The 15,248-nt window shown below is 37.4% G+C and overlaps 1 protein-coding gene across 2 annotated transcripts in view; it reads left to right on the plus strand.

The window, feature by feature from the left end:
* Positions 1-15,248, plus strand: part of LOC124594782 (aladin-like) — a 77,907-nt gene that overhangs the window by 14,687 nt on the left and 47,972 nt on the right. For both annotated transcript variants that reach the window (XM_047133189.1, XM_047133190.1), the window contains exons 3-5: positions 8,852-9,002; positions 9,447-9,652; positions 13,800-13,959. In XM_047133189.1, coding sequence (XP_046989145.1) covers positions 8,852-9,002; positions 9,447-9,652; positions 13,800-13,959 — 517 coding nt within the window. The remainder of the gene's footprint in view (positions 1-8,851; positions 9,003-9,446; positions 9,653-13,799; positions 13,960-15,248) is intronic.

Below are 15,248 nucleotides of genomic sequence, written 5' to 3' on the forward strand. Positions count from 1 at the left end.
TAATGTTTGCACAATTCCTAATGAAATGTCGATATCATTCAAACGAATGTCCAAGAAATTAACTAACAACTCATATGTAAGTCTTCAGGAGAAGTAGATGATTTCCGTTGCAAACCACATTCTTCTTATTCTAACTTTGTGAGGTTCAAAACTGTAATTTGATATCATGGTATTGTGAAACCCTGAAACCTGCACAAAGATAGATGCTGTTAGGAAGCATATACGAGTAAATTAATTCAGTTTTACCTCCATTTTTAACACATATATAAGCAAAAAGTAACTGTGAATAACTGTGTCTGTGAAACTACCAATGAAAACTGAATTCTCTTGAGAAATTGCAGTTGTGAGCTGTGTTATTTGCTTACTGTGTTGCACATGTGCTGTCTGCTACAGTTAAAGTGAGGGGTATGCATTTCGCCATCCACATGTTGACTTATTATTTTGGCAGCTTTCAACATTTTTTTAAAAAGTTTATCTTAGCAGCTAAAATTTTGATATAGTGTTTCTTTTGATGTATTTTTCATGCATAAAAAGCTTCAGAAGAGGCTTTTACTAGTCATATTGGGGCATTCCCTTATTAATACATGCAACATACTAGTCAAAGATTGCTTGTCACTGCAGATGTGTCATCCATGGGTGCACAGACATGTTTAATTACACCATTGTTGAATCCCTCTATGAATAAGAGAGTAAGAGATATATCAGTAACCAGCTGTCAATTTTACACATTATTAGGTTGGGGATTTTCTCTGCCCAGGGACTGGGCATTTGTGTTGTCCTCATCATTTCATCGTCATCATTCATGACAGTGGCTAGATTGGACTGTGTAAAAATTGGGAATTTGTATGGGCGCTGATGACCGTGTAGTTGAGCGCATCCCCAAAACTCATCATCATCATCATTTACACATTATTAAGGTACTGGTGAGAATCCTGTATGCAAGAGGAGTTGCATAACACTCCCAAAATAGAATTTCCAGTTTATCGCAGTTTGAATTTTGACTAACAAACCGCAAAATGCAATCAATGCATGGAAAGATACACAAACATTTTTGGTATTTTGTACAACTAGTCTAAAGCACTGACATGTGGTTTTCATAGTTTTAGAAATACTCAATTATTATGGTCGTAGGAATGTGGTACGGAATGGTTTTTTAAGCAGTTCTGGGGGAGTGTATACTCAGTGAGAAGTTGCTGTTGGTCAGCCAAGCTCATTTTCGTTATTGTTACACGTAAATTTATGCCTGAATACAAGGAGAAGTAAGTGACACATTGTAGAAAATTGGGAGTTGATTCTGTGTTCTTTCTGAAGCTAGCGAAATACGTTTTGTTTAATTTGGTATCACAAAAAATGTGGACTTCCTTTAACAGTAATATGTGAGGAAATATGGATAAATAAAATCCACTTGGTAAGTTATTTGGGTGTGCGTGTTGAAAAGTACTTAAAGTGAAAATGATTTACAGACCTTAAATTCTAATGTGGTGAGGTCAGAAATTAGCTTAATTTTCTGTTTTTATCCATTAATGTCTTAATTATGGCATCATAATTTGAAACAACTCATTATAATGAATGTAATTTCTTCCAGAATGAATTTTTCACTCTGCAACAGTGTGTGCACCATTATGAAACTACCTGGCAGATGAAAACTATGTGTCGGACTGAGACTTTTGTGAAGTTTGGAAGGTAGGAATGAGGTACTGGTGGAAATAAAGTTTCGAGGATCAGTTGTGAGTCATGCTTTGGGTAGCTCAGTTGGTAGAGCCCTTGCCCGCACACAATTTTAATCTTGCCTGGTAGCTTCATGCAATTTATTAATTGCTTAGTCTCTTGGAATAAGGGTTTTGTATTGTCTAGCCTCCAACATCTTGTAAGCAGGAATTTTTAAACAGCTGCTCATGGCAACAACAGCTCTACGGTACATTTATTCACTTATGAGATTTAATGTGACCAGTCAGTCAAACTGTCAACATCTCTATCACTAGAAAGAATAACAACCTACTCTGTATCTCAATCAGTGTTAACATGAAACAAATAAAAGTGAACTGTGTAGATATAAAAATCATTTACATCTTAGCCACTGATCTGAAGGATCTTAGGTAATAAAAAAATTTTAAAAATTGAATAATATCTTTAGTTCCTTCTATTCCTTAAAAGAATGTTCTATAGGTAATCCTTTAGTGCAAAAAGTTTCAAAACTGGATGAATAAAAAAATAAAGAAAATTTAAGATAGTTTTAATACTTCAGGTATGCTACGTAGTCTCCCCCTGCTTGAGTACAATGCACAGAACATTCATACATGCATATGAAATGGTCAGAAAAGTTTGTCTTTGGGATGTTGTTCTATTTGCATCTCACATTGGCTTGAATGTAAGTTTCGTTGTCAGATGACCTTCATGTGAATATCTTTAGTCTTTTGGTGGAAGGTTCATATTGATAATCATCTGTGATCATTTTCTTCAGAAAAGAATTGTCCATGTTTTGCATTTCAATTAAGTTTTGGCAGATATCAACACGTGATAGTTTTTCGTTCAGGTGTGAAAGGGTGGAGGACATGCTTTGCATGTAGTATTCTATTCTTAAAAACATTATGGAGAATATTTTTAACACTCGATTTAGAGATGTTGCTCCATTGCAATTTGTGTCACAACTACTGCCACACTACAACCACAAGTCCACTGCTTAACACTGCCTTCTCACAACTGACTGATCAAATGCACATCTGTTGTTTAGAGTTATTAGTTCTAGCTGCTACCATGGTTACTGCCCTGACATCCCTTATAAGCCAGGAATAAACCAGTCTAAACTCTTTGGATGGACAGTGTATACACTGATCAGATATAATATTGTGACCACCTGCTTGATGGTGTTTTTCTACCTTTTGATGCAATACAGCAACAATTCTGCATGGCATGAGTGTGACAAATCCTTGCCCTGTTTCTGGAGGTATGTGGCACCAGATGTCTAAGCACAGTTGTTGCAACTCCTATAAATTACAAGCTGGTGATTTTTTGACATGGAGCTTGTGCCCAATGGTACCCCCAGATCCAGATGTGTTCCATTGGGTTCAGATCAGGCAAATTTGGTGGCCAAGACATAAACATGTGTTCAGTATCGTGCTCCTCAAACTACTGCACCACAATCGTGGCCTTGAGATACATATGTTTATCGTGTTGGAAGTAGTAAATAGAACGGAGGAAATGCACTGTCATGCCACATGTTAACACTGTTAATATAGGGCAGGTGGCTTTCCTGTAAACGTCAAACAACTCTCTCAACAGAGACTCATGTTGGATGATTTTATTTAATTGGGTAAGTCTGTTGAAATTCTCAGTGGTGTTTTTGTTTACAGTGTTGTAAATGAACACTGAATATAAAAAGCTTGTGGTAACAAAGTAACTTAGATCTTCTAGTTACATTTAAAAGAGAAGAATAAAAAAAAAGGACCACATTTCATTCCAACCTGCAGATGGAATTACAGAGAAAGTAAAGTCTCAGGTCTCAAATAGAATTTTTGAAATGGCTGAGAGAAATTCTGTAAAAGGCAGATATCTAACTCAATTGTTTTGTGTAAAATTCTCATTTCACAGAGGAAACTGTAAAGAAAGCAGACTTGTTTATCATCAACGGTAAGCAGGTTGAAATTCCAAGAGGAAAAATTGTTTCTAAAAGCAGGAGCTCTTTCTCATTTAAATCTCAGTTTGCCAAGAAAGCCTATTGAAAATATTACAGAAAGATAATCTCCAGCAAAGTGTAAAAGAGATCATGTCACAGAGTATGTGATACACCAGAAACTGCGGCGTCTGCCAGTATTTCTTCTGCCCAAGAAAGTGTACAGGTTGAACTTGTACTGGATGCAGCAATAATTAAAAAGCATCGTTGAGATGTGACAAACTAGAAGTTTTGTGATTACAAAATAAACAGAGAATAGCCCGTTCCAAAATAACTTACAGTAAAAGCAGCTCTTAGAAGGAAAGTGTAAAATTCTTCAGAGAATTACAAGCTATAAGACTGTACCACACACACACACACACACACACACACACACACACACACACACACACAGAGAGAGAGAGAGAGAGAGAGAGAGAGAGAGAGAGAGAGAGAGAGAGAGAGAGAGAGAGACTGCTGCATGTGGTTTTTATTTTCCTTCCACTGTGTGGCATGACCTTCCGGTAGGGAGGAAAAGCATGTGTGGGCATGTGTAATTGGGGTGTATGAGATAGCACGCTTGGCTGCTTTGCGGTTAGGCACTTGATGGAATCATTGATAAGGGATTATTAATATTCTTTTGTCAGAAACATACATGAAAATTAGGCATACCCTGGGCTTCAAGAAATAACAGCTAATCCTGTCACGTGAGAAACGTCCATATTCATAAGGGATATGAATGGTTTAGTGGAGACACCTTACTCTTTTTTCCTAAACCACTTTGTACAAACAAAAATGCGGACACCCACAGAACAATAATGAAATCTATAGTCATCCTGCCAATAAAATGAACACCTTGCTTCAGAGAGAACTTAGAGCAATTGTTAAAAGTAGTTTATAATACCTAAATAACTGTAGAAAAAGAATTCAGCTATTTTCTGACGACAAAATTTAGTCAGGCTTCGCTTGCCTGTAATTTCACATTATGTGATCTCTGATCACCCATTGTGTCAGTTTGTGCATGCGTTCTCGCTTCCCACGCCCGGGTTCGATTCCCGGCGGGGTCAGGGATTTTCTCTGCCTCGTGATGACTGGGTGCTGTGTGCTGTCCTTAGGTTAGTTAGGTTTAAGTACTTCTAAGTTCTAGGGGACTGATGACCATAGATGTTAAGTCCCATAGTGCTCAGAGCCAGAGTTTGTGCATGTTCCTGTAATTTTTGTGGATATCATATCTGAGCCACATGTTGACGTTAGTAAGACTTTTAGCAGATTTTGGAACTGGAAAATAGAATTAAGAAAATGCTGCGTGTTCCAAGTATCGCCGCAGAAGCTCAAACCAATACACAACTGTCACTGAAGATTTTTGAAAGCAACTCAGCAAAGGAATGTTTGGTCTTCCATCTGGCAGGTTATGTGGTTCATCAAGAGAAGAATTGCAACATGCCCTTTTAAAGTGAGAATTCATCTGATATGTCACTGTTAACTATGTCTATTAGAGGTCGTGGCTCGACTGCAGGAAATACATTACTCATGTAGTCACTGAAAAGCATGTCCGATAATCTTATGCAGAAGAAAATGTCATATTAAAACGTGTATCAACAGTTCTGAAAGTCTAAACAATTTGGAACACATTGATGTTGAAAATTTTGCCATAGTATGTTGTGAAGATCATGTGATGGGCATTGTTACTTAGCTGATTTTCATTATATTAAATGCTGTCATTCTGCCTTTGATTACTTCTGCTGGTCCAATGGAAGCCCAAGCAAAATTTATTTATTTATTTATTTTACTATTTTATTTATCCGCCCACAGACAATAAATATGTTATGGATGTTGCTCCCAATAGCATAATACTGCCTGGCCGGGCTGCGTCCATGGCATAGTTCGTGTTCAGAGTAATCATTTGCCTGGATGTTGGCATATCTGTATGTGACCATTGACTTGGTGCATTAAGGAATGTGATTCGTCCTACCAGGCAACGCGTTTCCATTGATCCCTGGTCCATATTGATCATCCCATGGCCATTTCAGTCACAATTCATAGTGTCACTGGGTCAGCATGGGAACACTCGTGGGTTGTCCCCAGGGGGGCCCCATGTTCATTAATGTGTACTGAACAGTGTGTTCCAAAACACTTGTGCCTCCACCAGCATTGTACTTAGTCTTCAGATTGGTCATAGATTGCTACCTATCCTGCTTTACAGAGCAGACAAGCCGACAAGCTTCACATTCTGTGATGAGATGTGGATGTCCAACACCTTGTTACCTACTTGTTGTTTCACCATCCTTCCGCCCCTTGCCATTAGACACACACAACAGTAGTAAATGAACAACTGGCCAGCATCTCTATTTTTGAGATGCTTGTTCCCAGGTGCCAGACCAACAGAATAAGCAGGACTAGAAATCGCCTTAAAAACAAAAAACAAAAAAAAGTCAGAGTAAGGTTACAAGATAGACCCCACATTTCACTCGAGAGATGTTTGTAATAGAAAGTCGATATAAATACAAATATTCATAACTAAAAGACAGCAATATGGCCAAAATGCACATATGACTAAGAAATATTAAACATAAAATCAGTAAAAAAATGAAGGTATCACGAAAATGGAAAAAAAAGTATTAGATCAATGCTGAGAAAAATTGAAAGGCAGGCGTAACTGCACATTTAAGCAATATTTGAAGACAAGACAAAATACTGAAAGAAAATTAAGAAGGAAAAAAAAGAAACTGAATTGGTGATGCAGTCTTGCAGGCACTGTAAAGGTAACTGACAAGGGAACGTCATCAAATGAGCCTCATATTTTAAGAAGGAAAAAAAAGCACACTTGCAAGACATCAGTTCCAGTAATTGATCTCTCACAAAAATGTAGACCATATTTCTGATAGTACCCACTAATTACTTGAAAATACAATTTGTGAATTGCTGTGTGCAACAGTTGTTCGTAACACCACTACAGCCAGTTAATGCTCGAATGCCAAGTACTGTACACTGGAGTGACAACCAGAGCTCTCCTATTTGTGAGAAGAGAAGGGGTAGCAGTGGTCATGTCTGCCCATTGTGTTTTGAAATCCTGGTCAAAAACACATTATTTTATGCAAAAATAATAAGTAAAATGAGTATGTAATATGTCAACCTGACCCACATATATGTTCAGCTTTATTTTAACGATGTTCTCGTACTGATATTCTGCATATATATATATATATATATATATATATATATATATATATATATATATATATAAAAAAAACAAAGATGATGTGACTTACCAAATGAAAGTGCTGGCAGGTCGACAGACACACAAACATACACACAAAATTCAAGCTTTCGCAACAAACTGTTGCCTCATCAGGAAAGAGGGAAGGAGAGGGAAAGACGAAAGGATGTGGGTTTTAAGGGAGAGTGTAAGGAGTCATTCCAATCCCGGGTGCGGAAAGACTTACCTTAGGGGGAAAAAAGGACGGGTATACACTCGCGCGCACACACACACATATCCATCCACACATATACAGACACAAGCAGACATATTTAAAGACTCGGCGCCATTAAATATGTCTGCTTGTGTCTGTATATGTGTGGATGGATATGTGTGCGTGTGCGAGTGTATACCAGTCCTTTTTTTCCCCCTAAGGTAAGTCTTTCCGCTCCCGGGATTGGAATGACTCCTTACCCTCTCCCTTAAAACCCACATCCTTTCGTCTTTCCCTCTCCTTCCCTCTTTCCTGATGAGGCAACAGTTTGTTGCGAAAGCTTGAATTTTGTGTGTATGTTTGTGTTTGTTTGAGTGTCTGTCGACCTGCCAGCACTTTCATTTGGTAAGTCACATCATCTTTGTTTCAAAATGAATAAACCTAAGCAATTGAAAGATTATTATGAAATGAAGTTAATGGTTTTTTCATTTACAGCTTGATCTTGCCAGTTACATTGAAGAACAGCCCATCTTCTACAAATGCACTTCACTTTAACAGCACCAGTTTGATAATTCAAAGAAAATAATCCACAAAGGGATATTAATAATTAAATGGCACAATGCCACTGTTTTTATGACATGTTCATTTACACTGCATTTGTGTATTTATTGCAACATAAAAATGATCAAAGCAAGGAGATCTTTGGCACCAATCAAAGGTTAGAAGCTGTGCACTTGGGCATAATGACCAAAGCATGCTACGAATCTCAAAACGGTGTTTCATAAACTTCTTACTCACTCCACTGCACAGTACTTAACATTCAGGCATTAAGCGGCTGCAGTGGGACAGATCGAGTGACAATTAGTGTATGTGTATGTTTAAATGCTGTACATGCAGAATATCATAACTGCATATTACCAGAATCATGGCCCAAATTTTCACATTGGATTAATTATTTAGGCTGATATTTTGAAGTGTTTTTCCCCTAAAAATATGAGGACAAATTTGTGAAGTTTCCTCATGAGAGATCCAGACTTGGTCTTAAATGGTGTGTAATGAAAGGTGGTGCTATATTGTATTTTTAGAGCAAAAATAGGGCAAATATTTCTAGGAATAAATTTGAAAATTCCTCATGCATATTTGCATATCTTTTTATGCAGTAAATGATATATTGGCATCATAACAGATTAGCACATTATTATATATTATTAGTAGTACAGGCTATTGAATGTTTCCTGAACTAAACTTAACTAAGCAAAGACCTCATCTCTTTGTTTATTATTTGACCATCCCTCCTACGTTATTGTTTACACATTTACCTCAGACTTAACAGTCTGGAGGAACATCATTTGTCATAATTTCCATTCCTTACATTACGATATCTCTGTATGGAGTGTCTTTGTTGACTATAGGTTCTCTCTCTTATTTGCTATGTATTCCCTCCCTCCTTCCAACTGTTCCCTCACTCCTCCATTCTAACTAATTTTTCTACTGGACTACTACTTTTTCCCTACTGTAAACTGATAAAGGAAATAAATTGTGGATTTGAGATCTCCAGTTAATGAAAATCTTAGGCAGCCATATGCTGATTATTTTTGTCTAGTGTTTATTGTGGTCCTGTAAATAGAGAAGTGCATCCTTGGTGAAAAGGGAAACAGAATTAAACAAGAGGGAGAAAGACAAGGAAATCAAATGATGCAATTTTTTAATGTTAACCATTTCGGAATCAGAATGATATTGAGTGCTTACAGTATTCATGCACTGCAATTAATCTGTTCAATATTTGTTACAGGTATGAACATGGACTATTGGAGGCATTAAATTTGATGGCGGACCAAAATGATCCAAACATACACCCCACGGTTCGGTATGCAGCATCAAGTATGCTGAAACTTTCTGATATTATAATTCGCCTCAGAAATCGTTTTCACCCACGTCTGACTGTGAGTTTACCTGAATAGTGTGGTGCTTTTATTAACTTCAGCACAGGGTTGTAATGTTGTTACAAATGTTAAGAAAACTGACTGGAGTTTAAAATGTAGAATTAATTTTTTGTTAAGTCACAACAAAAGGTTTGTTCTGGATTACTGTAGGCAACGCTATTATGTAATCCTTTTCAGACATTAGCTTCATAGCTTGTGTTTGAGCCATTGATGATCTGATTTGGGCTATGTTATTACAAAAAAACTGCACTTAATCACAGTAATGTTAAAAAATGTGGCAGAGACTTATTGAATCTCATTTGAATGAAGAAGAAGAATAAGAAAGAAAAGGATCTTGGTGTGTAATTAATACATGATTATCTGATTTGTTAATTAATAGTGTTATACATTTGCAGTATTTAGTTTGTTAGCCACTTTTGTTCTTTTTCTGTCTTTAATGTGTAGGAGAGTGGAACAAATCTGATTGCTGCTGTGTCTCAGACAAGAGACTGGAGTCGCAGTCCTGTCAGGTGTCTTGCTTGGCACCCACACTGCACGAAACTAGCTGTTGCAGTTCGTGATGATTCAGTACATATTTACACTGCAGGTTCAAAGCATAAGCCTTTCCTCAAATATAAGAATCAAAAGAATATTTCATCTCTGGCATGGAGGTAATTTTGTGTCCATTGGCTTCTTCTTGTTCTTGTACTTGCTATTAAAACTCGCTCTTTATTTTGAAAAACTCGTGTCATCAAAGTAAAAAAAAAAAAAATTGTTTAAATGTTCTATATTAACAAATATTTTCTTTTATTATCCTGACTGAAGTGTGTTAAGAAAGAGAATATTTGTTTCTACTAGACTTAAACCATTGAAATTCCCAAGAGATAATATGACTAAAATTATTGCCATACAATGTTTCTAAGGTATTGGTACCACTTGTAATTCAGAAGTATACATGTCTTACATTGAGTTGTAAAATATTTTGCAGGTGATGTAATATGAACTTTTATTGATTAATTTATTTTTAATTTTGTTTTTGAGCCAAGGCAAAATTGTAAAATTGTCTAGTGTATATCTACCAGCCATCTTTATTTTTATAGATAGAATTATTTAGTTCAGCGTGTAAGATGGAAATCAATATAGCTTGGGGAGCTTATAATAATGCCATTTTTCTGTTTCATGTGAGAAATTTTAAAGGAATGTAACTTCATATTACTACTTTACATTCACCGAGCCATACTTTCTGTCTTTGGTCCATGCTCATTTAGGTAGCACTTTGCTTCTGTTGGAGCAGTCCACGCACTTTTCCTTTTACTTATTGCTTCTTGCTTGCTGCTGCCACAATTTTCACATAGTTTTATGGTGACAGTCTGGAGTGTCCTGTGACACTATAGATTGTACTCTGAGAGATCTGCTTCCTGCAAGATCTCCATAGACTGAAAAGATGATTGACGTTCTGCTCATCTGTTTCACTGTTTTACATTGAAGTGCCACAGAAACTGGTATAGGCATTCATCTTCAAATACAGAAATATGTAAACAGGCAGAATACAGTGCTGTGGTCGGCAACACCTATATATGACAATTAGAGTCTGGTGCAGGTGTTAAATCGGTTACTGCTTCTACAATGGCAGGCTATCATGATTTAAAGGCGTTTTAATGTGGTGTTATAGTCGGCGCACGAACGACGGGACACAGCATCTTCGAGGTAGTGATGAAGTGGGGATTTTCCCACATGAACATTTCACGAGTCTACCCTGAAAATCAGGAATCTGGTAAAACATCAAATCTCTAACATCGCTGCAGCTGGAGAAAGATCATGCAAGAACGGGACCAACAATGATTGAAGAGGATCGTTCAACTTGGCAGAAGTGCAACCCTTCTGCATATTGTTGCGGATTTAAATGGTGGGCCATCGGCAAGTGTCAGCATGTGAATCATTCAATGAAGCATTTCTGATATGGGCTTTCAGAGCCAAAGGCCCACTCTTGTAGCCTTCATGATCGCGTGACACAAAGCCTTATGCCTTGCCTGGCCTGTCGACACCAACATTGGACTGTTGATGACTGGAAACATTTTGCCTGGCCAGGCGAGTCTAGTTTCAAATTGTATCGAGTTGATGGACGTGTACCGATATGGAGACAAACTCATGAATCCGTGGACCGTCCATGTCAGCAGGGTACTGTTCAAGCTGGTGGAGGTTCTGTAATGGTGTGGGGCGTGTGCAGTTGGAGTGATATGAGACCCATGACACATCTAGATACGACTCTGACATGTGACATGTACGTAAGCATCTTGTCTGATCACCTGCATCCATTCACGTCCATTGTGCATTCCGACGGACTTGTGGGCAATACCAGCAGGACAATGCAACACCCTACATGTCCAGAGTTGCTACAGAGTGGCTCCAGGAACACTCTTCTGAGTTGAAACACCTCCAGCACTACTTCAGACATTAGGTGAGCCCATGCCATGTTGTGTTGCGGCACTTCGGGGTGCTCGCAGAGCCCTACACGATATGAGGCACTTCTGTGTACGGTAACTTAAATTCTCCATGTGATAACTGTTGAACATACAAATCAAATCTCAAATTGTTTTATTTCAATTTTAATTGAATATTTCAGCTTAAAAGTACACAAGTTATATTATTACTGGTTTTACTGATCACCAAGTCATTATCGTATTATCTTTTCTGAAAGATGGTGTTGTGAGATGCTAGGAAACTAATTTGCGTAAATACACAATTGTACATCCAGTTAACACAATTAAACTTTTCAGGGGACTTTAAAAAATTATGCATGTTGAAGGAAAATGTAAATTGTGGGAATTATATTTTTTAAGCAAATGCACAAGTATTACAATTCATTAACACATTGGTAGTTCATACTTTTTAGTGAAAAATCCAAAATTATAGTGTGTTTCAGTTTCCTCTGGTTTCTTCTTTATTTTTATTTTTTGTCTGGTTTTCTAGTTGACACTCGTATTCAAAAGTTTTGATGTGCACATGAAAAATTTAATCAGACGCGCAAAAGTGATTGCAAGGCCTGGACCTAAAGTATATTATGTGCTTGTATACAGCTTCAAACTGTATTGGCCTGATGTAAGTATATCTATGACAAATCATAAAACTTGATTTATCAGTGCCAAAAAATGGGTTTTGAAGAAAACTGTGTGAAGTACTGGAGAGCAGTCAATGATGGTTGGTGTTGACTGATTATAAGAGATGGCAGACCCAGTGACAGAATTACATTCTGTAAATGTCATAATGAAGTTAAATGTGGTGGATGTGTGGCAGTATAATGAAATATAATTCTGTAAGACATGATAAGGAGCAGAATGTGCTTCTAAATTTTAGTTGTGTGGTTAGATCCAATCCTAACCAACACATTAGAAATCAGAATGTATCCTGAAAGAGGTGCCAAAAGTGTGTAACAATTGTGACTGTATTTAAGTTGTTTCAGCTATGCTATTATCTCCCAGCCCAACCACTACTTTGGAAATCGCTATATATTCCAAAAAAAACTGTTCTCCATTCATCACTTTGACATCTTGCTGCAAACCAAAGTTAATACAGTTTTCTTTTTTTTTACGAAATAGTATGCCAACGATTCCATATAGGCACCGCATTTGAGGCGCTAACATAGCTCCGATTTTTCAGTGACAACTTTTCTTGTGTTCGAGCTAATACTGAAGTTTTAGCCCCACCCAACACTTCATTTGATAATGCGACTATGAACAAGAATACACGCAGTATAGTTGTTCTTAGGTGTGTAGTGTTAGGAGACAAAGCACTAGTTGCACATGTTGTTCCAATGTTTGGCTTTTGCCAGAGCAGAAGTAGGGAGAACAGAGCAGAACAATTAATTGCAGAGTGTTTGTAGACATTGCTTGAAAGCCAAATTATATCTCAATTACACCCCATCCCCCTCCAGTAAAGTTACTTCATTAAGTGTAAGTGTTGGGAAATTTATGATTATGATAATCATTCTGAGCATAGAGATCGAGGAACCAATAATACGTATCATAAACAGTCAGAAAGCATTAAATCCAGGAATATAATAGTGGATTTATATTTTTCTTGAATCTATTACATAATAAATTGTCTGCTGAAGAGACACTAAAGTGTAAACATTTCTGATCTGTAGTTGCTGGACCTGAAAGCAACAGTTGATTACAGCAGCCTTCAGTTCCAAGAAGCAGAGCTTAGATATGTTTACAATTTGAGTGCCCATCCATTTTTAACAAACCTTGCCCTTTGATTGCTTTCCCCATTGAGGTTTCAACTGAGAGTGATACATCCATCTTCTGAGTGCAGTGTGTCCTTTTTTTCTGATTTTAACATATTCAACTGTCTCGTGTACAATCAAATGATCAGGTGTTACACCCCCTCAACATCTGTGAGTGGTTTCTTTCCGCCAGTGCCATGCTATTTGAGAACCAGAGTAACAAATTTATTTAGGCTTTCCCCAAGGTGTCATTTGAAGAACTCTGCCTCATTGTACAAATTTAGTTTGAGAATCACCAAACTTTTGATCTCATGTAGTAGTTGTGAAGTGCACACGAAAGCCATGTAATTCGGAATTGGATGCTGCCCACAAAACAAAGCAATTAGTGGTAATTGACAATGCTGTAGTGCACTGGGAAGCCAATCTTTGATTGAGTACTAAGTATCATATAATTTCACTGGTATAATGATTAACTTTTAAAATCATTTTTAATTTATTTCTAGAGTGTCACCGATAAGTTTAGTGGAATGTGGGTGAGTTGACATTTTGATTTTTCTTGTGTGGTATAATTGAGCTCTGATTTTATTTTATAGACCCTTATCTGCATCGGAACTTGCTGTCGGATGTGAAGCTGGTGTTTATGTCTGGCACATAGACCCTAATTCTGTTGTTACAAGGTTATCTGCAAATTGTGCTACGTTTCTAGAAAGACCAAACCATTCGCCTATTACTAGTGTTGCCTGGAGCCTACAGGTGAGAAAAAGTAATTTGAGAGGTTAACATCGTATATCCTTTCCTGTTGTAGTTTATTTGCCAAAACTATTTTTGTGCAAACATAACATGTAGTCTCCCCCCTTTCCATGAACCACAGACCTTGCTGAGATGGGATGACTTCCCTGCTTTGGTGATACATTTAGCCATACTGTAGATGCAACCACAATGGAGAGATATCTATGAAAAGGCTAGACAAACCAGGTTTGAGGGGAACCTTCATAGTAGTTGAAAAGGACAACAGTCTGGATGATTGAGTGATCTGGCCCTGTTATATTAGTCAATGTGGTCTTGCTGTGCTGGTTTTGCAAACAGTTGATAGCAAGGGAAAACTACAACCATTATTTTTCCTGAGTACTTGCAAATCTACTGTATGGTTAAATACCCCATCTGGGTATAATAGTCCCCCATTCAGATCTCTGGGAGGATGTCATCACCAGAAAAAAAGAACACTGGCATTCTGTGTATCAGAGTGTGAAATGTTAGATTTTTTAATTGGGTAGGTGGATTAGAGAATTTAAAAAGGGAAATGGGTAGGTTGAAGGTAGATATATTGAGAATTAGTGAAGTTCAGTGTCAGGATGAACGGGATTTAGGTGAATACTGTCGCTGAGGAAGTGTTTTAGGAGACCAAACAGCTAAGGTTATCAGTTTCCTATTCACTCACAGTACAGAAGCAGTGCACGCTAATATGTCTGCGAATAGAATAAATTCTGTGTGCATGTGTCAAAAGAGTTCTAAATGTTTGCGTAGCGTGTATCTGAGGCGGAGCATGAGAACAAATCCAGTATTACCTAGTAGGGTATGGGAAACTGCATGGAAACCAAATCCAGACTGATCGGCACAGTGACCCTCTTCGTTAGTCCATTGGGCAGATTTGATTTGGGCCCATCGTATCTCTCCTTCCCAGAAGCAGTCACATTAACATACTTGGTTACATGGGCATTTGTCAGTTGAGTATGGGTTACTGTATACAAAATCAGATAGGGGTAATGCAGAAATAGGTCTAATAATGAATAAGGAAGTAGGAAAGCATGTAAGCTGCTATGAATAGCATAGTGAATGCATTATCTTAACCAAGATAGATACAAAGCCAATACCTACCTTAGTAATATAAGTTTATATGCCAACTACAAGGGTGTGCTGAAAATAATTTCTCTGAATGTTTTTTGTGTGAAAACTCTTATGTTTAAATAAAACAAATATTATTAACGTTCTACATCTTTATTCTTAATGTATACATATTTGCAGCCTCTTTTGCTAGAGGGCTC

This window comes from Schistocerca americana, chromosome 2 (assembly GCF_021461395.2).
Source record: "Schistocerca americana isolate TAMUIC-IGC-003095 chromosome 2, iqSchAmer2.1, whole genome shotgun sequence".
Lineage (NCBI taxonomy): Eukaryota > Metazoa > Arthropoda > Insecta > Orthoptera > Acrididae > Schistocerca > Schistocerca americana.